General features: G+C 44.0%; 1 protein-coding gene across 7 annotated transcripts in view; it reads right to left on the reverse strand.

Moving 5' to 3' along the window:
- The window catches only part of ORC5 (origin recognition complex subunit 5), a 151466-nt gene that overhangs the window by 44301 nt on the left and 82669 nt on the right, over positions 1 to 24496 (reverse strand). The window contains exon 14 of one of the 7 annotated variants that reach the window (XM_032800945.2): positions 22468 to 22662. The exons of the other annotated variants lie outside the window; for them this stretch is intronic. Within the exon in view, the coding sequence (XP_032656836.1) occupies positions 22648 to 22662 (15 nt within the window). The 3' untranslated portion in view covers positions 22468 to 22647. Of the gene's footprint in view, positions 1 to 22467; positions 22663 to 24496 lie in introns of those variants that run through there. 7 annotated transcript variants of the gene reach the window in all.

The raw sequence follows: 24496 nt of genomic DNA on the forward strand, positions 1-24496 counted from the left end.
GCATTTCTACATAAGACACCAACTAAAATTAGTTTTGGTATGTGATGTTAGAGTAAGTAGATCCTGTTAGAAATTTTCATTTACAAAACCTGGACCTTTAGGCCCACATTCCAATACCCTTGTTCATACTGAGTAGTACACTCAGACAGGGCTAGACTGCAGTGCCCTCTGCACAGTGATGCACCATACCACCAATTCCCTTATATGGGGAGTAGCAGGTTCTGCAAAGCCACTACATCCCCACCTCACACAAGTGGGTAGAAAGGGGAAGAGCCTTGGATCACCCTGTTAAGGTATTTTTCCCACTTTGAACTTTAGCGTCCAAAAAGTGGGGACCTGCATGTACCCTTTTAAGCTTAATTCCTAGCTTAGATCTGATAGCGCTGCCACCAGCCAAAATATAGTGTTTGGCACCCTTTCTGTGTGAGAAATAAACCATCTCCGCTCCTTTCCCTCTCCCAGACTTTCCCCTCCCTGGGCTACCCTGAGAGACTACACTGATCCAAACTCCTTGGATCTTAAAACAGAGGGGAATTAACCTTCCCCTCCTCCTTCCCCCACCAATCCCTGGTGAGTTCAGACCCAATCCCCTTGGGTCTTAAACAAGGGGGAAAAAATCAATCAGGTTCTTACTTAAAAAGAAAGCTTTTAATTAAAGAAAGAAACAGTAAAAATTATCTCTGTAAAATTAGGATGGAAAATGTTTACAGGGTATTCAGCTCATATAGACTAGAGGGACTTCCCGCCCCCTAGCCTGAAATTCAAGTTACAGCAAACAGAGGTAAAAATACTTTCAGCAAATACACATTCACAAGTTAAGAAAACAAACAAGACTAATTCGCCTTTTCTAGCTAGTACTTACTATTCTGAACATGAGAGACTGTTTCAGAAAGACTGGGGAAACCTGGGGTGCACGTCTGGTCCCTCTTAGCCCCAAGGGCGAACAACGAACAAAACAAACAGCACAAAGACTTCCCTCCACCAAGATTTGAAAGTATCTTGTCCCCCCATTGGTCCTCTGGTCAAGTGTCAGCCAGGTTCACTGAGCTTCTTAACCCTTTGCAGGTAAAAGAGACATTAATCCTTAACCATCTGTTTATGACACACCCTCCCAACATGTCCAAGTACATACTGATGCTGGTGCACCACAGATCATATTCTGTGCCAGGTTTAACTGTCAGTTTATTCCTTTCCTGGAGCAGTGGGAAGACGAGGTGACTCCGGGAGTCACAATCTTCCTCCTGGGCTGCTCCGAAGCTATGTCACAACATTGTCCCTTACTGCAATCACATTGCAAACTGATTATTCTGTCCCTAAGTGATTAGTTTCATGATAATCAATAAGAACTGGGGCTCTGGAATATGGCTTTTATTAAAGGTATATATGTAAACTGCAAGTGGTTTACATTTATAATATAAATTAAGAATATAACCTTTATACCATATGTACTAATAAGCCATGAAATATTAACAATTTAACCTTCATCTTCCCTTAAATACATATGTTATATGTAATTACAGAAAATATCCTTAAAAAAACCCCTCTCAAATGAAAACATAGAAAAATAATCAAAGAACTATCAAACAGTTTTCCATCATTTTCTTTGGGGGTTTTTTTTTTCCGTTTAAAATGAGGCTTTATCATCAGATAAATAAGCATAAAACATCTGTCAGCCCCTTATTTTAAAAAATTGTTCTTCAAAAAACAATACTTTCCTAATTCAGTTTCTGCGATCATTTAATACAAAGATTAAATTTTGCTAGTCACATCACAGATAATTTTGGTTACTGAACTACCATACTTTATCTAGGGGAAATGTGATTTCAAGCATTCAGTTCAAGTACTTTTGTTCCACAGAGAATTTAGCAGATGAACAAGATGACTAATGACTTTGTGATCTTTAGTTACCAAATAAAGTTACTTGAGTGTGCAATGCTCAGCGAATTTAGTTAGTTGCAGCATCCAGTTGCAGCTGGATCCACAAGATTTGAATGGTAAGAATGGAATTTTGTAATGCATTTCATTGTCTGGCTATGCTGAAAGGAGGACAGGCAGGGCCAGTGGAACCATTAGACAAACTAGGCAGCCGCCTAGGGCGCCAGATTTGAGGGCGCCAAAAAGCGGTGTCCAAAATGTCTGGGATGCTTACCCGGCACTGCGGCTTTGATCAGCTCTGGTCAGCTGGGAAGCGATGTCATTCCTCCTCCAACAACCAGGGGCGTTCCACTGCTCCGGCTCTTCTCCAGGGCCCCCGCCCCTGCTCAGCCCCACCCCGCCCCCACTCCCCTGAGCTCTGCAGCAGGGCCGGGCCTGCACTCACCGGCACCAGGAAGTACAGAGACCTGGCCCCAGACGCGCCGCTGGTGAGTGCTGGGGGGTGGTTCCCCCCTACCCCCAAGCCAGCCCCACCCCCCGAGGACCCTCCCTCCACAGAGGCTGGGGGCTCCACGTGCCCCCCCCCCCATAGGGAGGCGGTGTAGGGCCCCAGAATATCTAGGGACGGCCCTGGTACCCGCCACCCTGCCCGCAGCCAGCCCCTGATGCACCCCCTGCCCTGCCTCCAGCCAGCCCCTGCCCCACACCCTCTCTGCCCTGCCTCCAACCAGCCCCTGCCACACACCCTCTCTGCCCTGCCTCCAACCAGTCCCTGCCACACACCCTCCGCCCTGCCTCCAACCAGCCCCTGCCACACATCCTCCGCCCTGCCTCCAGCCAGCCCCACACCCCCTGCCCTACCTCTAGCCAGCCCCGCACCCCCTGCCCTACCTCCAGTCCCGCACCCCGTCTCCAGCCAATCCCTACCGCACCCCCTGCCCTGCCCGCAGCCAGCCCCACATCCCATCTCCAGCTAATCTCTGCCACACACCCCTGCCCGAAGCCAGCCAGCCCCACACCCTGTCAGGTTATTAATTTATTTTCATTAAATATGTAGACTATATAATGAAATTAATAAATTTTCAAGCCAAACATGTCTTAATTCTAATGAACAACGCCATACTATGCAGTATTCATTTTTGAAAGTCCATAATCGATGCTCTGGGTGAAGGGTGGGGCTGGAGCGGAAGGTGGAAGTTTTGCCTAGGGCACAAAGTATCCTTGCACCAGCCCTGAGGACAGGAGACAGTGGATGTGGTTTAATTAGGATATAATTTTATTCTTAAATATCTAGACGAACCTGACAGATAAAAGTGTACAGTGCAGGTAATTCCATAATCATTTCAATATACAGATGGAGGGCTTCTGTCAGCCATCCCGGTCCCCAGCCAACCTGCTGCTAGCACCTCACAATTCCCCTCTCAAATGAAGGTTAAGGGGAGCTATAAAGGAGGGGGCTGGCTCTCTGCATACCAGTTATATATATTTTTTTACTTCCAGATATAACTAATGAGACAATGATTTGGTCAGACTGGAGTTTGTGGAATTTAGAAATTGTAAAGAAGGGTATTACTATAAATCAAAAGGAAATAAAAGCTTCAGTTGGAGTGTGAGTAGTGGTGAGGTAAAGAATCAAATGCAACCAACTAAGAATGATAATACAGCTTATATATTTGCCTGTTTGGGGCCAAGCAGAGGGATGGAGACAAGCATGCATTCAGAATAAAGTCAAACATCAAAGTTGCTAACAGTAGAAGATGATGTAAAGCCAGAGCACAGAGGAAAAGAGAGTGAGTGAAGTTGTGTTCAAGAGTATTTGTTTTACCAACTAGCAGCACAATTGTTTTGGAGTCGCTAGCGTAAGATAAAGTTCTGACAGAAGCATGAGCTGATGGGTATGAAGCACACAGAGTGAGGTGTAAATAAAATTGTGATGGAAACATTGAAGATTTAGTTATTGTCTGCACTTAAGTGAAATCCACATTCGGAAAACAAGTGGTTAAAAGTAATACAATAAAAGTGATACAGGGCCCAAAGGATGGACTCCTGGATTGGGGCTGGGAGTAACACATGACGACACACCACAATGAAAAGACCTAGAGACAGAAAAGTGCCCTCTCTCAGTCATTTGAACAATCAGAGTTGAAGACAGATCATAACAGAGTGACAATCTGAAGATTACAAAGGCATGGGTAACTGTGGCAAGGTCCACATTGGAGAGAAATGGTCACACAATCACCACACCAAATGAAGGTGAACATTTCAGGAGCAGTTGGGGTTTCACTGACAAAAAACACAAGTAGACACTTTGATAACAGGGAAATACACCAACCTCTCCATGCTTTCTAGATTCTCTCTCAAAAATCTATATCATCTTTATGCTACCTGGATTAAGTCTTTACCAGTTGCTTTTCATCTAAGCCTCTCTCTCTGCCTGGCACTTGGCAAAAGACACCATCTCAGTCTGATGAAAAACCGCACATCACTGTAAGCCGATAACACTGCAACCAAACACCTGTTTCCTTTGTGGCCTTACATATGTGCTGAACGTAATGGATGAAGAAATCCACAACACTGCCTTTTGAAATTTCTCCGACAGGAGGAAACAAAACCATTCAAGTGTTCTCTCATCCATCCCTGCCAGGATCTGCATTAAAGTTGTAAACTCTAGTCAGTGGTATTAATCAGCTGACTGATCTAAAAGAATCTGCATGAATGCCTAACTTTTGTCCGCAGGAGGCGATCAATCACAAAACAGACAAAAGCACTCTCTGGATCATACACTGGTGGAAACCCAAAAACCAGAGGAGTTTGATCTAGCAGTGCCTTAAAATCACTTTCTCAGTCTTATCCCAAAAGGACAGGATAGACATAGAAAAGCAGCACAACAGCCAGCTCACCAGTGTCAGGAGTTGGTTTCTTGAGCAAGGGGCTACACACTCCTCTCTTTGGGGGATGCAGCAACCCACCCTCTTTTAAAGAGGCATTAAAATATTTCTCCATTTGATTTTATTGCTTAAGTGTCATTTCAACTGGCAGGTAGCAGCGCAAGCTACCCCAGCACAACTAGTGATTCAGACTAAACCAGGATGGAGATGGTATTTGTTGTCATAGATCTGACCCCACAAAAGCAGCAAATATAGTCAGAATTTGATCAGTTTTATCTTTGGAGTAGATTGGTGCTAAAATTGACACTTTTGCATCTCAAAAACAATTTTAAAAAAAGACAAAACCTGGGTAATTGAAGCTATAAAACACTTTTCAGCATTAAAAAGATAAACAGCACAAATATTGGTGCAGAGGAGATCTACCTCTCTCTCTCTAAGAAAATGTTCTGAATTTATTTCATAAACAGAGAAATGGTGTAATACGAGTGCTACCATTGTAACAATTCACTTATTGAACAACAAAGAGTAAATAATTATACAAAACCTTCATATCAAGCAAATACTTGTGGTAGATTCAGTCCTACCCTTCCTGTGTCCCCCTCAGTATTTTTTTATTTTTCAGAAAAAAATCTGTCTACTCTTTACATTATAGCAGGTCAGGCATTTTACTTGTCTCCCTCCTTCCTCTTTGTGTATTTTACACCTTGTGGGTGCATGATATAGATGGACCCCTTGTTTGCAACAGAAAAAAAGGATTAGTGAATCAGAAAAGCTTTTCCCCCTCCTGAGTTAAGTACAGAAGACTCGTGTGTTAATGCTTCATGTATTTAAAAATCAATCAATCAAGACTTAAGGCAAGAAAAGCACATTTATTATTCATTCAGTATACTCAAAATGGGAACTCTTCCACATATGGTAAGTCAAAAGTTGTTCATCTCCGAACAAATATAAACTAAAGCTGATTTTTCTATTCTGATTTCCTTCTGTCTGCATATTATGCATATATTAATATATAAAATATACATAGAACCATGATATTTTCAAAGAATTTCATAGGATCTAGCCATACAAATCAAATTAGAAGAAATAGAAGTCATGTGGCTAAATCTCTGCACCACTTTGAAATGTTAGGAACAGCAGAGAGGTAACGGAAAGAGTGTAAATGTTATACAAATCTCAGTTTTCCCAAGGAGAGGTACAAATAGTATGAAGACATTAACAGGATGGGAATAAACCAGTCTTTGTGCGTCTCTTTCATGTACAGCAGCTCATTAGTTCAGCAGACAAGAACTTCCACTAAGTTCTACTTCAACAAAAAAAACTTTGCTAAAGATTAGTTAGGAAAAACGCTTCCACATATCTATTGTGGAGACAAGCTAGTTAAAAATAAAACTAGGTTCCAACTGTAAGCCCAATTTTGACCCCCATTTAACTGCACCTGCACTAAATGTGTCTGCCTGAAATTACACATACATTATACTTCCAGAAAAAAATGTCTTAATGTTCATTTTGAGGATAATTAGACAAGCCATTTGAGATAAGGGTTTAAAAAAAAAAAAAAAAGGTGATTTTACTTGGAAAAAGATTTTCCCAACTTTTTTTGGCTCACTGTAATTTCAAAAAGGCTTGGCCTAAAAACAAACTTATTTTTATCCATTTTTGTCTTGGCAAAGAGGAGTTTGACTGGTTTGTGGAGGGTTTCAGTGGAATTCTTTAGTTATTAAGTACAGTTTATGCACATATTATGGGCTCTGTATGATTCTTAACTCTGCATGCAGTCTTTTATGGAGAATGCGTTCTTCAAACAGTGCATAAGTGTCCTGCTCTGACACACAATTCTCTCTGAAGCACACTTTGCAATGGTATACATTAGGAACCCTGGAAGAGGAGGCTAGCTACTTGTAACTGGAGATTCTAAAAGATGTGTGATCTCATCTGAGTGTTATGTGCATGGGTCAGAGCTTTTTAAAGTAGTATTGCTCAGCAGTCTGCACGTGCCCATGGTTTTGTCTGAGGCAATAATGAGTGTGTGTGTGGACCACCGAGCCATACTACTTTGAAAACCTCTGGCTCTGGGCACATGCGCATAACCCTCAGTGGAATACAGATAGGGACCACACATCTTGAAGAACCTCCAGTTACAGGTAAGTAACCCCATCTCCTCCTCCTCAAGTGATGGTCCATATTGTATTCTACTGAGGGTGACTGACAAACATTTCCTAGACAGAAAAAGGGTGGGAGGAAGATGGCAGAACTGCAGAACAGAGGACTGCTGTGCCAAATGAGGCATCTATCGCAGAATCAATGTACTAAAGCACAGTGAGAGGAAAAGGTGTGTACCAAACTCCACGTGGCCTGCAAGGGGCTCATTGTGGAGCGTGGCTGGGTTGATGCTTGCATTCTCGTAGAACAGGCTCAAATCCCATCTGGTGGGGAGTGTCCTGACAATTGATAGCAGCGTGTAATGCACTCTGAGACCCACTGAGAGACTCTCTGGGTGGAAATGGCCTGGCCCTTAATTCTCTCCGCTTTGGCGACAAATGGCCTGGGAGATTTCTGGAATAGGGCTCTACGTACATCAAGAGAATGAAGCCACAGTTCCTTATCAGAGGGATGTGATTTTGGAAAGGAGGTATGTAGATGTATGGGTTGGTGGAGGTGGAATTGGAAAACCATCTTTAGCAGAAACTTGGGTTGCAGTTGCAGTGAGTCCTTGTCCTTATGGAACGTGGTGAAAGGGGTGTTTGCTATCATGGCTCCCAGCTCACCAACCATCCTCGCTGAGATAATGGTAACAAGGTAAAGCGACTTATATCAGGGGGGAGAGGTCATGGGTCCAGCAGTTCAAAGGAAGAGGTCATTAAAGAGGTAAGGACTAGGTTGAACTCCCATTGGGGAGCAACAGGCTGAATGGGTGGATATTTACGTAAAAGGCACTTCAATAATTCGGTGGTCAAGGGGTGGATAAAAATCAAATGCCCTTTCACTGGAGGGTGGAAAGCACTAATGGCGGGTGCATGAATTCTGTTAGGGCTGAGAGAGAGTCTCGAAGTTTTCAAATACAGGAAATAGTCTATGAGCATGGGGATGCCCACAGTTTTGGGGGCAAGGCCTTACTGTTGGGCCCAGAAGGTGAAGCATGTCCATTTGGCTTGACAGGATCACCTCGTGGAATCCTTTCAGCTACTGGCGAGGACGTCTTGTGCTGCCATTGAGCATTATTGTGGTAATGGCGGCGTCCATCCAAAAACCAAGCTGTCAGGTGTAGCATCCATGGATCTGGATGTCTAAGTCTGCTGTTGTGTTATCTCAGCAGTTTCAGAAATGTCTGGAGCGGGAGTGGAGCTTGTTTCAACATGCAGAGAAGAGGAAACCAGAATTGGCGAGATCAGCATGGAGTGATCAGAGTTACTGTAGCTTTCTCCTGCCAGAATTTGTGGAGGACGTGGAGTAGGAGTGGTAGGGGGGAAGGCATAGTCTGACCAATTGATAACCACAGTTTTGCCCAGTGAGAGGGCAACGAGTCCTCCTCTGAAGCAATACTGACTTGGTGTTGATGTGTGATGCAGAGAGATATCTGATTGGTGTACCCCAGCAACCAATCACAGAGATCTTTATCACGTTGTATGACTCCCATTCATGGACAGTTGCAAAGTTCCTAGAGAATCTGCAATGATATTCTGGATGCCAGGCAGATAGGCTCCTGACTAATGGTTATGATGTGAAATGTACCATTTCCCAGAGGTGAACTACCTCCAAACACATCACTGGGGATCTCGTGCCCCCTCGTCTGTTTATGTACTATACTGTGGTGGTGCTGTCTGACATGACAAGGTCATGGCGATAGCACATAGCTGGTAAGAACACATGGCATGCTTTGCATACTGCCAGAAGTTCTCGTATGTTTATTTGCATCCTGGCCTTGTGTGGTCCAGGTGCTGTGTGTCATGTGATCTCCATTTGAGCGCACCATTTCGTGAGTGACACATCTGTTGAGACTGTCCTGGTCAGTGAGGATGGGAAGAAAGGCATTGCCTGGACCACACCTGTAGTGGGTCTGTCCACCACTGAAGAGAAGAGATGACCTCCACTGGAATGTTGAGTATGGCATCCATGGATTGGTGCATGGAGAATAGACTCTTTGCAGCCTTAACTATATAGCGAAGGTGCAGGTGGGCAAAGGGCATGACATATGTGCACGTCACCACATGCCCTAGGATGGAAAGGCAGATCCTGTTCATGACTGAAGGGTTGTAGATTGCCAGGGCTATTTAGTCCAGTTGGTTCTGGAATCTGTTCTGTGGCAGATAAGCTCATGTGGCGGTCACATGAATGCAAGTTTCTATGAATTCCAAACTGAGCACTGTACCCTTCATATTGTTTTGTAACGGAAATCAATATATTTGAAAATGTAGAAAACATCCAAAAATATTTAAATACATGGTATTCTATTATTAACAGTGCAATTAATTGCTTAGCAGCCCTAATTTTCATAAAACATTCACAATTCTTAAAATACACTCATTAAAAATCTTGTTCAAATCAGTTATATCCAAAATATAATGGTAACATAACCCTGGGTCATATCCTGGCTAACTCTAACTTTCCCACAACTCTATCTCCAACTTTCCCACACTAGCAACTTCAATTTGTCATACTCTTCTATCCTTAAGCTAATTTTGGCTCAAAACCTAACTTCTACTTATTTCTTAACCTAAACCATCCTATGGGCTACAGGAGTGCCAGCCAATTAGGGAATGATTGAGGGCTATCGCTTAAGTCCCCTTAGGGAAGCACTTCCTGCAATGCATAGCCTCTTGGGGGCAACCCTGCCTAGGCCCCTAGTGGTGATGAAGAAGCAGTGCCTGTCTCGAACCCCGCGGACCCCAGCTGTAGACCCGTGGGTTCTTCCGGAGATAGCCATTCTCTCCCCTTTCAATATCTTCTAGTATTACCAGCATATCCTAAACCTTTTTATGTACAAACTCAAGACCTATCTAATGCTCACCTCCCTTTCCTAACATACTTCCCCCATACTTGGCCTTGGAAGTTCTAGATGTGATAATGCTTGTGCTTTCTTGTGAATAGGTTACATATATACTGTTGCGTAAACCAAAATGGATGTGGCTCATGAGGCCTGGAGTTACAGGCAAAACAGAATAGCCATACTGATTTCTGGCTTGACTGGCAAGGTATTCAGATTTTAAATGTGGCAACTAGCTGCGATTCTGTGACGTATATGCAATGCTTAATAAAGGACTCGAAAGAAATGTGTCCACATGTGCTGCATGATCCACATATTGCTCATCTTTTGAATGTAGTTATTGATCATTGCAACCAAAACGAATGAGTTCCATGATGTGACCAAATTTGTGGTATATTTTCCAGAAATATTTAAACTTGCCAAGTACAAGGTGAGTGTTTTTTAAAGACTGTGTAATCAAATATAAGCCCATCAGGTTTGTGTGCACGCTCTTACGCTGTGTTTCCTGTTTCAAGGCAGCAAAATTCATTCATGCATATTGGGACAGCGTGACAGACTCTCCACTGAAGAAGAGGATGCAGTCACCTCAAAGAAGGCAACAAAACTTTGCCAGATGGTTGAGAACGATGGAAACCAGTGAGAATTGTATTGCAAGTTATATTTTCTTCATGTATTTGAGACAAATCCACAGTTTCATTTGCAAATGGACACAAATGCACCCCGATACACCGCATTGATACACTGTTTAATTGTGATGTTTACAAGTTTTTTGCTGATGTAGATGAAGTCTAAAAAAGAAATGGAACTCAAGTCAATGGGGTTCAAAAGGCAATTCCTTTAATCTGTAATGAATGCTTTTGCATCAGAATTCCAAAATTAACTAAAGGTACCCATATCTTGCAATGTACTGAAGAGACTATGGATCAGGATCACTTTTTGCCAACTGTAAAAAGTGTTTGATCCATTTGTCAAGGCTCAGATGTCACAAAATTTTAGTGACTAGGAATATACTCTGTGCATTTTCCCTGGGACAGCATAAGAATTCAAGCACAATTTTGACTTGTACATGGCACGCGAAGTGCCCTGTCATGACAACGTAACAGCACTTTAATATTGCAAAAGTAAAATGTAGTCATTGCCTGTCATGTAAAGCGTGGCATTACATATACTCAAAGAGCTAGTAACTAATGTTTGTTGAAAGACCATTCAGTCTGCTCAAAAAAGTTCAAGACAAACACTGCATGTGCCTCTCCGAGGACCAACTTCCGCAGCTCAACATTCTGTACTATTATAAGGACATAAGCTCAAAATTTGGAGAGCTTTTGAAAACTGGAATAATCTGCTGGCTCTAACAAAGATTACACATTCCAGTACCTCTATAAAAAGCCTGATATAATATATTTGTATTTCTCAAACCTCCTAGCTGTGGGAACGGAAGACTTTATAGGCAAATTCTAGTGATATAGGCAGCTTTTGAATTAGGCTTGTTTTAAATTGACTATGAATAGTAGAAACAGGTATGATTTGTTGATGTAAGGATATGTTGACAATTTGTACTTTAACAATTTATGAATCTTTAACTTTTTGAATCTCTAAGTGTAGGGTCAGTACCTAGCCCCTCCAAAAAACTTCCCACAACAGTGAAAATTTAAATTGATAAAAATAAACACTGATATTATTTGAAGTTATAAAAAAAGTCAAAATCTGCCAATTCTAAATATAGTTAACTGTACAAATAATGGTAATAGTAAATGATGTGTTTTTAAGGGTGACCACTATAAGCAATCACAGCTGTACCTCAGTATTTAAATCTGACCAATGGATAAATGAGGTCAGGAGGTATTAACCTCTCAGGTCCTGAAAGTGATCAGAAAATTCTTAAATAAATAAGAAATCTAGCTGCTAGTTGGAGGGAAGGCTAAAATAACTGATATTGGTTAGTCCAAACTCCTCAAATATCCAAAGGCTTCAGGGCTTTTATACACAGAGTTCAAAAACTCATCTATCAAATCAGCTACTTAATAAAGAGGCAAAATAAAACTCGTCCCAATCAAGGCATTAGATTTTATGACAATTTTATTTCTGTAGAAACTGTGAATACCATCATCAGCTCTAGTGTGGAACTGAATCCTTTGAAATACCAGACATACTTCCAATAGTTTGATTGTTTCCTTGACCTCTGTCAGGGTTACAACTAAGTTGTATAATCAGAAGTTCTTGTATTTTTAAGTCTGTATAGTCACTTCTAAATAGCAGATCCTTTTCCCTAAACTTTTCTTAGTGCACATAGCTGCAGTGATCAAGACTAAATATTTCTGTCACCCAGATAGTTTGTTCACTCTCTCATTTGTATATCAATACAATACTTATTTAGATGTTGCTACGTATTAACTTTCCTTACAGCATAATTGGGAAAAATAAGATTTAAAAAGGTTTACAAATGATTCTGCCAAATAATTTTGTGTACTTAATTTCTGTATTACTTGTGAATTGCTTTTAGAAGCTTGAACAAAAAGTCTCTTCCCCAGTTGTCTTTGCCCCACTTGCCAAGTGAGGAATTTGTGGGTTTTGAAATAACACAGCTGTATTTGTTTAGTAGTGACTTCAATTGCACAGTCCCTCATGACAAGAAGATATCTTTATTTGTGCATCATTTACACAACCAGTATACTACTCAGAATAGTGCTAATTTATTAAAGACTACTGCTGGAGTTTTGAAAAAAAACAACAAAATCAAAGGAGGAAAAGACAGGAGCAAAGTGTAAACTCTTTGGCGCTCATTTTCCTTCTTTCCAAATCCCTGACCTGCCATTCCATAAACTCCTTAAAAAAAAAAAAAAAGATAAAATTAAACTGAAAAGATCTGCTTCTCTCACTCTCAAGAGTGTATGCAATGGAAAGTAATACTAAGATGGCACTGACTGTTTAAAAAACACAACAACAAAAAACCACACACCACCAGATGATTATAGACTTGTGTCAACACTAGCAAATAAACTTCTCTGATCAATGTGGTACTTTACTAGTAGAAAAGACATTTTCTCGCTGATTCAGTGTATACAAGAGGTCAAAATAAGGAAAAATATTTTAAATTTTAAACCTAAACCTTAAAAATTAATTTTTAAAAGACAAGAGTTAGTGTTTCAGTTAAAAAACTCCTAAGTTTTGATATTTTATTTATATATATCACTCTATGCAAACCTATAATTTGAAATTTGCAATACATATTTTCTATCGATGGCATTTTTATTTGTAATATAGACAAGAGTATTGTTCCTGTGGTGAGAGGATGAGTTAAATCGTGAAATATTCATTTTTACTTAAGATTACTGTATCAAAGGCAAGATTTAATACAGAATTGAAGTAAGGATTAAGGTTAATGCCTATTCTGAAGAGAATTTACATAAATTATGCCTTCCTACTAAACTATGAGGTTTACTTTGTCAATTTATACTGTGTGATCATAAAAATTAGAGCTAGAAAGGCATCTTTTTCTCCTCTCCCCAATGCAGAACGTTTTAGTAAATTATATTTTGGTGTGCTTTGTCTAGTGTCATTTTAAATGATTCAAGAAGTGGAGTCTTCTACTAAACCTCATGGGAGACTACTAAATAGTTAACGATACCACTGACTGAAGCTTGTTCATGGTATTAAAAGTTATTTTCCTCATTAAATTACTTCTAAATTATTCCTTTTCTGGTATTGACAGACTTAAATACTTGCAAACAGTTATATTGCAGCTCTGAAGCTATTTTACCAAAATTTGGGGGGTGGGGGAATCATCTCTCTTGGGCTGTACATCACTAAGCACACAGTATTAAGTAAGCATGTACATTTCCTTTACTCTTTCTTCTGACCTGAGTCAGTCCCCTCAAGTCTCCAATTTTTGCTGTTCTATTTCAGGTTATTTTCCTCTACAAAAACTTGCTTGAATTTACCAGCTTTGGCCTTCATTAGTTTCACACAGATATGTGAGTTTGATAAGAAAATAGAAGCAAAGTTATCCCTTTCCATTCATGCCAAAAAACACACACACACACACGGAAGGAATAGAATAATCTGTATTAAATAGTGTTATTATAATTTATGAAAAAATCATACTAGTGTGAATTCTCTATAAATCTGTTTACCTATCTGGCTGCTATTATTCTCTATGGCCGCAAATTTCCAAAACGACTAGTCATTTTGGATGCCTTGATTTTTGTTTGCTCAATTTGACACACATTAAAGGAATTTGGTTTCCAGAAGATGGGTGCTCAGCACTTGGTTTATATTTTTTAAAATGTGTTTCACAGTTTTAGTAGGGCATGAAGACAAATTAATTGGATATTAATTGCAATGATCACTTTTCATTTTGAAACTCACCACACTCGGCTTTTTTTTTTTTTTTTAAATATTTTTTTGCTGAAATCCCAGTCATCCATGAATGTTTCAAAGTGACTGCTAATGTTCAGTACATTCTTAAGAGATCAGCTAAACTCTTTGATACTATCATGCTGAATACTATACAAAATCCTAATAGCTTCCTGTAAGCCATACTGATAGCTTTACTCATACTGGCTGAAATCCTGGCCCCCATGAAAATCAACGTCAGCCACTAAGTAGTGCCCTCCAGAAGAGGTCCAGTGGATTTAAAATGAGATACTTCTGGTGTAAAGCACTAGTTGACGTGAATAAGGTCATAATCCGGCTCCAGATATTAGCATGAATATTGTCCAGACCTTTTGGTTTGTATATGCTAACATGTATTTCCTGGTTTCCTATCAGCCACTATATTATGGTATGACCACAGTCTCATAGATAATGTGCAACACAGTTCACTGCCAAATAGTAACTAACTGTTATGCTTTTGACATGTGGACCAAATCGCTCAGGGAACTGGTAGTGGTATAGAGAACCTTACATTTATACGTCACGTTTATTTAGACAGATGAATCTGGTATGACCAAAAGTCCCTATTTCTGATGGAACCTTAATGTGTTTTATGAAATTACTTTGGTAGTCTCAAAAAGTAGTTTGTAGCATGTAAGTATCCAGATCACATTCAACAACTCCTCATTTGTCACTGACAACCACATTACCTGTCTCAGGAGAAACCAAAAACTGAATGGGCATGGAGGTTGAATTCTACTGATGATTCTTCTAGATATTAGAAAAATGCGATGTAGAGGAGATTACCCTGTGATGCTGTATGCATTCCATAAATAACAAGATTGACAACGCAGGAGATTGACAATCTCGCATCTTTCACGAGCATTACATTCACGCAAATTATTAAAAAGCTTTTCCCTTTACCGTCAGCATTATCCATCCATTAGAAATCATGCCAAGCTAGAAAACAGCTGTTTTCCAGAGCCAAGTGCTTGTGAATAAAGGAAAAAGACTGAAAAAGATCATTTTGTAACCACTGTCTTCAGTTTTCTGCCCAGGTCCTTTCAGCAATCCTTCAGACAATCTTTTTATTTTCAATATCAGTTATAACAAGTAAAGTGTCTCCATTATTCTTCAAGTTATCCTTGACCATTCTTTTACATGCTTCTTGCTCTGATACCTAGATAACAGTATATCAACTTGTCCATTTTATCTAGGTCACAGGTACCCTGAGTTATACTCACCACTATCCAGTCACTAAATGAGATCAACTTGGCTTTTACATCTCTACTGTATCATTATAATCAATGCCCCTACTACCATCACTTCATTAGAGCCAAATTCATCAGAATTTGAATTTACTGCCATTTGAAGAAGCTGCCATTTTGTTTCACAGGCTATTCAGTCTGGTCATTAGATTATTAGAAAGAACATTTTAAAAATATGTACACTAGCTAATCATGAATTTTATATGTACCATTCTATTTGCATTAATTGATTACAATAAAAGAAGGTTACTCACCTTTGTAACTGTTGTTCTTCGAGATGTGTTGCTCATATCCATTCCAGTTAGGTGTGCGAGCGCCGCGTGCACGTTTGTTGGAGACACTTTTACCCTAGCAACACTCGGTGGGCCAGCAGGTCGCCCCCTAGAGTGGTGCCGCTGTGGCGCCTGATATATACCCCTGCCGGCCCGTCCGCTCCTCAGTTCCTTCTTGCCGGCTACTCCGACAGTGGAGAAGGAGGGCGGGTGTGGAATGGATATGAGCAACACATCTCGAAGAACAACAGTTACAAAGGTGAGTAACCCCGTCTTTTCTTCTTCGAGGTGCTTGCTCATATATCCATCTTCCATGTTATCGCGTTCTCTCCCCAAGCCCTTACTAGCGGGTGGGGTCGGATGTGAGACGTCGGAATGTAGATCGCTGAGCGAAGGACGGCATGTCTCTGGATTGTTTGCACAATGCGTATATGGGCTTTGACACAAGGTCCAACCGAGCTCATACCGTGTGGACAGAGAGGACCAGCGTAGCCGCACGCAGATTTCTGTATAGGAACATGGGCCAAGAAAGAGCCAGCAATGAGGCCTGAGCCCGCGTAAGAGTGGGCGTTGAGATGGCCCGGTTGGACTTGAGCCAAGTTAGCAAGATCGAATACACGATGTTGACCCAAGAGCAATGCGCTGGGAGGAGATTGCCCTGAGTGCCTTTCATACGTTTCTGCCACGCTACAAAGGAGTTGCGGTGATGTCAGGGACACGTGGGTCCATATTATCCTTCCTCCTTAACCGACTCGCAGTGGAACATCGCTCCCCCCATTCACTCTGATAGATGAGCCGAGCGACTCATCTCGACATTACTCCATGCTGTCGTATGGCAGCCTGTCTGTTCCCCGTCCTACTCCCTTGCTCTCACTCTTGCTATGAGTGCGGCTTTGGGAAAGAAGACTGGCCAGAAAAATTGTCTTGTTCACATGAAGGCGGAAACGACCTTGGAAGGAAGCCGGGTGAGGTCGCAGCCATGTACTTTCCTTTGGAACACGTATATGGAGGATCCCAGTCGGTGCCGAATTCTGAGACTTTGTTAGCCGAGCGGTGCGTACAGCGACTAGGAAAGCTGTTTTCCAGGACAGGATACGTAGCGGCATTGGCCAAAGGCTCAAAGGGGGCCCCATGGCCTGTTTAAAACAAGGTCAGGTCCAGTTAGGTAGGGGTTTGACCTGAGGGTATAACCGTCCAAGCCTTTGAGGAAACCTGGAAGACATAGGATGGGAAAAATGGTAACTAGCTTCCCCCTGGGTGGAAGGTGCGGATATGGCGCGAGGTGGACTCGAGATGGAGATGCCAACCACCGTTCCTGAGGACCAATAGATAGTCCAGGATAAGTGGAAGATTATACGAACACGGAGAGTGTCGTGTGGGCACACCAGTGGCAGACGCGCTTCTATTTTCGAGGTATGTCGAGCGCATGGATGGGCTTCTGCTTACTAGCAACATCTGTTGTACTGCGGCGGAACAGGCTCAACTCCGACTGCCTTAACCAGACAGAAGCCATGCTGTCGGGTGGAGGGACTGCTAGGTCCAGTGGTTGATAGCCTGCCGAAGTCCTGCTGATCAGTCGGCCATAGCGCAGGGGGACTGTGTACTTGACAAGTACAGGTCGAGCAGCATGAAGTACCAGTGGCTGCCTCGGCAGGCTGAGCGCTATCAGGATAAGGTGGGCTTTGTCCTGCGGATCTTTAGCAGACGTCGGTGGACGAGGGAAAATGGTGGAAAAGCCTAACAGAGGTGGTCCGTCCACGGGAATCAGAACGGAATCCGACAGGGAGCCTGGGGTAGCGACCTGTAGGAGCAGAACACTGGCATTTCCTGTTCGTTTGGACGCAAACAGGTCAATGTGGGGAGGCCACCTCCGGAAGTATCAATGCGAGAACGTTCTGGCGGATGACCATTCGTGCGAGAGGAAGGACCGCTCAGGGATCTGCGAGTGGTTTCGTACCCCCGGAAAGGAAAGGAGGCCACCGTCTATGGATTGGGCTACACAGAAGTCCCACAGTAGGATCGCTTCCTGGCACAAGGGAGACGACCTCGTTCCCCCCTGCTTGTTGATGTAGTACATGGCCGTTGTGTTGTCCGTGAATACTGCAACACAACGGCCGTGTAGACGGTCGAGGAACGCTTGGCATGCCAGGTGGACCGCTCTGAGCTCTCGGACATTGATATGAAGTGTCAGCTCCTGGGGTGACCAAAGGCCTTGGGTGCGTAGGTGCCCTAGGTGGGCGCCCCAGCCCAGCGCGGACGCGTCCGTTGTTAGGGATGCGGAGGGCTGGGGAGGATGAAAGGGTAGGCCCGCACACACTTGGGACGATCTCTTCCACCAGTCAAGGGAGCTCAGAACTTTCGGCGTGACTGTCAGAATAATGTCTAAGGTGTCCCTGTTCAGCGAACAGACAGAAGCGAGCCAGGTTTGAAGCAGGCGCATCCGCAGTCTGGCATGTTTTGTCACGAAAACACATGCAGCCATGTGCCCCAAGAGAGCGAGGCAAGTACCGGCCGAGGTAGTTGGAAACCTCTGAAGACTTTGGACAAGGTAGACTATGGCCTGAAACCGGTGCGGGGGCAAACTGGCTGTTGCTAGGTTGGAGTCCAGCACTGCGCCGATAAATTCTACTTTTTGCCTTGGGGATCAGGAAATATCGGGAATAAAACCCCTTGCCCTTTAACTCCTCTGGTACCTCCTCTACAGCCCCGATTGATAGGAACTTGTGAACCTCCTGCATGAGGAGTTGCTCGTGAGCGGGGTCCCTGCAGAGGGATGGGGAGGAGGGAAGGTGGGAGGGAGGCGGAGAAATAAACTGAAGACGGTATCCAAGTTCCACCGTACGAAGGACCCAACGATCCGAAGTCAAGTGGGACGACGCCGGAAGGAACAAGGAAAGACGGTTGGAAAACTGGAACAGATCCAAAGGTGGGGCTGGTACGCTGCTCTCGGGCGCACCTTCAAAAATTTGTTTTAGGTCCCGATGATGGTTTTGCGGGACCGGAATTGTTGCCCGCTGGAGATCCCGACTACCGCCTGCGGGTGGTACGACCTCTCCTACGGGCAAAATCCTGTCTCGGCTGAGGTGGAGGGTAAAGCGCTGGGGTTGGGAACGGAATGACCGTCTCTGAGTCTGAGGGGTATGCATTCCGAGTGAACGCATGATAACCCGGTTGTCCTTCAGACTCTGCAGTCTGGGATCCGTCTTGTGCAAGAAAAGACCTTGTCCATCGAATGGCAAGTCCTGTATGGTATATTGCAGTTCTGGCTGTGAACCTCCCCTACATGAGGAGTTGCTCTTTGAGGGGGTCCCGAAGAGGACAGGGGAGGCAGGACAGTGGAAGGAGCGGGTACTTGGACGTCATGGAGGACCAACGATCCGAAGTTAACGTGGGACCATTGCCGGAGACGAGGAAAGGAGATTGGAACTGGAATGGACGAAGAGGGGGTTGTACGCTGTTCGGGCGCACCTTCAAAAATTTGTAGGTACTGATGATGGTTTTGCCGACCGGATTTATCTGCCCGCCGGAAGTCCGAGGAAAGCTGGTTTGGCAAAACTGGGAACGGTAAGACCTGTCCTGCCTCGGGCACCCTTCAAATCCTGTCCGATGATGGTTTTCGGCAGGTGGATGGGCTGGAGGTCCCGTAGACTGCTTCAACTGCGGTGGGACCTGCTCCGGAATGACCGTGGAGGTTCTTGGAGTTCGGGAACGGCTGAGTCTGAGGGGTATGCATTCCGAGTGAACGCATGATAACCCGGTTGTCCTTCAGACTCTGCAGTCTGGGATCCGTCTTGTGCAAGAAAAGACCTTGTCCATCGAATGGCAAGTCCTGTATGGTATATTGCAGTTCTGGCGGTAGGCCAGACACCTGCAATCAGGATATGCGCCGCATGGCTATGCCAGAAGCAACCGTTCTAGCCGTCGAATCTGCGGAATCTAGTGAAGCTTGCAATGAGGTTCTTGCAACCCTTTTCCCCTCCTCTAGTAGGGCTGTGAACTCCTGACGGGAGTCCTGAGGAACCAACTCAGTAAACTTGCCGATTGCCTTCCAGGTGTTATAGGAGTATCGGCTTAAAAGGGCTTGCTGGTTCGCCACGCGGAGCTGAAGCCCTCCAGCAAAGTAGATTTTTCGGCCCAATAAGTCCATGCGCTTGGCCTCCCTAGATTTCGGCGCAGGGGCTTGCTGGCTGGGGCGCTCCCTTTTGTTGACCGATTGGACCACCAACGAGCAAGGGGCGGGGTGCACGTAAAGGTATTCGTACTTTTAGAGGGCACTATGTATTTTCTTTCTACACCCCTGGCTGTCGGTGGAATGGAAGCCGGGGACTGCCAGATGGTGTCTGCTCTGGCTTGGATTGACCTGATAAAGGGGAGGGCCACTCTGGTAGGCGTTTCCGCTGATAGGATGCTAACCATTGGGTCCTCCACCTCAGGGATGGCTGATACTTTGGGCAACGCACTGCAGAAGATCTTGGTGCGCTCGCAGATCAATCGGGGGAGGCCCCGATGACGATGTGCCCGCTACCGCCTCATCCGGGGAAGATGATGACGACAACCCTGGGATGAGCGGGTCCTGGACTGATGCCTCGTCCTGGTGGACCTCCGTCTCCGGAACATCCTGTTGTTCTGGAGCCTGTACAGCGCTTGCCTCCGTATCAGCGGGGGGAGGTCTGCTGACAGTGGCCTCAGGTACTCGGTGCTCCGAATGACCAGAGCGTGATGGGCCTGTTAGTTCGCCTTGGGCTTGGTGGTAGGCCCAGGGCGTCCAAAAAGACCACTGGGGTGGTCCGTGGTCCTGATGGGCTTGAGTGTCCGAACCCCCATAAAAGGCGCTGTCCGCGTACGAAGAGGCGGACAGATGATGGGACAGCCACAGGGAAGCTGAAGTAGACTGGACCAGGTCTCTGCGTCCGTAGTATTCCTCCCTGCGCGGTACCGGCGAACGGTACTGGGAACCATGGCGGTGTTGAGAGCGGGACCAGGACCTACGACCAGCGCGGTGCCGGGAGGTCGACCGGTGCCAAACATCGTCATGCCTGGATCGGCTACGAGAGGTGCGGCGGTGCCGGGATCTGGAACGGTGTCGACGGTACGATGGAGACCGGGATCTTGAGTGGTGCCGCGAGTGCAACCGGTACTGGGATGGAGAACGGTACTAGGACAGTGAGCAGCGCCGGGATCAGGAGCAGAGTCGGGGCCGAGAGCAATCATGGGATCCCGATCGAGACCGACGGTGCTCCGTGGTGCCCGGAGAAGATGGTCGCACCATGGCAGGTTTGCCCAGCAACTGGATGACCCGCACCGGCGGTGCCGGGGGTTGGGGCAGCTCAGGCTCTGTGAGAGCAATGAGGTCCCGCGCCGTGGAGAAGGTCTCCGGCGTGGACGGTATGACAAGCTCTACCGCAGCACGGGCTGGGGAGCTGGTAGGCACCGGACTCAACGGCTCCTGAGAGACCGGAATCAACGGTGCAGAGACAAGCAGTGCCGTGGCAGTTGGCGGTGCTGGGAAGTCCGACTTGGAGCTGCGCTCTGACTGCGGTGTAACTGAAGGTACCACAGGAGCCTTGTGCTTTTTGCTCCTTGGGGAGAGCGAGCGGCGCCGGCCGGAGGATTGGGCCGGTGACGGGTGGTGCCGAGGAGTCTTCACTGGTGCTGGAGCAGAAGATGCACTTGTTCCTGGTGCTGGAGTCGGTGCCGAGGATGGAGGAGTTAGAGTTGCCTCCATCAAAAGTTGCTTCAGGCGAATGTCCTGCTCTTTTTTAGTCCGGGGCTTGAACGCCTTACAAATACGGCACTTGTCTGAAAGATGGGCCTCGCCGAAGCACTTTAAACAGGAGTCATGCGGATCTCCAGTGGGCATTGGACGACGGCGGGCCACACAGGATTTGAAGCCCGGTGAACCGGGCATGGGCCCCGGTGCCAGGGGAGGAGAAGGGGCGAACCCCCGATCCTCTTTAACTATATACACGAATTATAACTACGTCAAACGGTAATAAGGTAAAGAAAAAACTATGTACACGAAAAAATTATACAACGAGTGAATCGCTAGGGAGGTGGAGATCAGCTAAGCTGCGCTCCACTGTTCCAACGACCGACACGGGCGGTAAGAAGGAACTGAGGAGCAGACGGGCCGGCAGGGGTATATATCAGGCGTCATAGCGGCGCCATTTTAGGGGGCAACCTGCCGGCCCACCGGGTGTTGCTAGGGTAAAAGTTTCTCCGACGAACGTGCACGCGGCGCGCGCACACCTAACTGGAATGGATATGAGCAAGCACTCGAAGACGAACTAAAATTACTTCTCTCTTCAGATATACAAATATCTTTTATTATTCAATTTACACTGTTGTAATAATCTACCACAGCTTACTAGAAATGTCTGCATATACAAAAACATCCATACATACCATTTGTATTTAGAATTATATTGTAAGAATACTAATATAGAAAACAAAAGTGGAATATCTAAAAATTAATTACTGAATTATTGCTATTAATCTATTTTATGTATTAATTATTGCTATTAAGCTAAACTATTAGTGTTCTATATGTGGACAGCAGCAGGGCAACTGAGATTATCTTAAATCAAATATTCAAGATTGCCCCATCAGATATTGATGACAAACATCTCTATTTCAGACAGATTACATTTGCATTCTGTCCTTATGATCAGAAGTTGTATTAAAACATTTCAGTTTTTATTTAAGCTAACTGTGCCTGAAAATCCTTAGTTATGAATAAAGAGGTATCAAGGCTATATATATTTTTACTTTCTAAAATTTAAGCAATTGAGAAATACCTGGCCTTTTATGTATCTATGCATTTCTAGTGCACCAGTTAGATAGATGTATGCCCCATTTACACGGGTAACATTTCAGTCTAACTAAGGGACCCATCTCTCCACCTTTTCCTCATACTATGTTTACCTGTAGTGGGATCACTCTCAGTACTGTCTTTCAGGAGATACTGCCAGGCTTTTCTGCTGCTACCATTATTGAGAGAAGGCCTGCACAAAGACATAAGGCTTGTATTTTGACCTAAAAGCAGCAAAACTATGGCTCATCTTTCTCCTAGGGATTCTCACAGAAATATGGTCTTTGCCAGCAACGCATTCTTCTCAACTGCCAGAGTTCCAATGCTTGTTGCTGGGTTAACCAACACCAGCCCTCCTGAAAGGGAGGGCTGACACTGGCCAGCCAGCACTACACCACCACCATTAGTGTCTCCCTTCCCAAAATACACTGTGCAGCACAACTGGCTAAGTCCATCCACAGGATGAATTCACAAGTGGGGGATGGTCAGGTGAGCAAGTCATCAATTTCTCTGGTCCTTCAATGGCTTTCACCAGAAACCTGAGGTCTGCGGAGGGCGGTTTTTAGATTATTGAACTATGCTATTCACATCCTTTTAAGTCACCATATAACTGTATTGCAGTGTCCCCACATTTCTCCTCTTCATCTCTATCCCAAATGTTTTGTTGCCCATTTGTTACATTATAAGTGAAATTAGACTACTAGATCTTAGATGAGGATCCTTGTACAGCATCTATGTACTGAGAGACATTCTGCACAGTTTTCAACCCTGAAAATAATCAATAATCATCATCCTTTGGTCAGAAGTGCTGGCCAATTAATGAAGGAGTCTATGGAACATCAGCACCTTGCTGCATTCAGGACAAGACAATTAAGCTTCATTTTTTTGGATCAAGCCTTAGGGTGCCATGGGAAACCAAAAAGTTGCTTTTTTTCTTAGCTTCATATTTTGTCACAATGTTATATTTTTAAACAAGCTACAATAATTGTAATCTTTTACTTCTTTTATCAAGTATATAAACTTTTCAGAGTGAAAATTTACTCTAATTTCCAACTCCATATCTTCCAAAGTCCACTCCCCAAAATAATATTTTTGTTCATTTCCCTAGAAGGACAGCTACATTATTCCAATTCTTACTATACACCATCTATGAAGGGGCATTCTTTTGTCAATAGCCTTCATATTTTAAAATCCTGCCTTCCAAATTAACTGTACCGCAGCTGCTTCTTTTGTCCATGCTGCTGTGTCAAGGCCCGCTGTTCCCAATTAAATGAATAGAAAGCAGCAGAGGGTATTTGGAGGAAGAGAGGGGGGGTCAAGTAAAAAGTCAGTGACTAGAACTGTACTTGACATAAAGCAGAAATACATCACTCTACAAATATTTAGTCAAATGATAAAATTAATTCTTTAACATCCCATTTTGTTACCCCTTTGTGCTAAAATAAGTTGTCCATATACACATTGGTACTTCATTTTTGACAGCACCCAAAACTGTTATAGGGGCCTCCCAATACAGATAAACTGCAAACTAATTTCAAATATGATGCAACAAGGGCACTCAAGTGTCTCAGTGGTACATACGTACAGAACAGGAGTGGGGAGGAGTAACAAGACAGTAGGAAGGGGCACAGACAGGACAGGAAAAGAATCTATAACTATAGCTGAATCTTCCACCAGGAATACTGGATCATATTTTGTGTCTTTGCATCACGGCAGAGAGCAATAGTTACAAATCCATAGGGTCTTATGGGGAATATAATATAACAGAGGAATATAGATTTATAGCTACTAAACCCTTTGATTATACCTAATCAAAGCATAAAAAATGTGCACTACCTATCATAACAATGCCCCCAAATTTATTTTTATGAAAAGGAGAGCATTTTGGAATAGAATTATGCCCACAGATGCTAAATAGTTAAAAGATATGTTAAATCTGTCACATATACAATCTGGATTTAGATACAGAAGTTAAGAGGTTGTGCAGTATTTGCTTAATTAATCTTTGCTCTATTAACAGATAAACC

The sequence above is a fragment of the Chelonoidis abingdonii genome, chromosome 1 (genome assembly GCF_003597395.2).
Source record: "Chelonoidis abingdonii isolate Lonesome George chromosome 1, CheloAbing_2.0, whole genome shotgun sequence".
In the NCBI taxonomy this organism is placed as follows: Eukaryota; Metazoa; Chordata; order Testudines; family Testudinidae; genus Chelonoidis; species Chelonoidis abingdonii.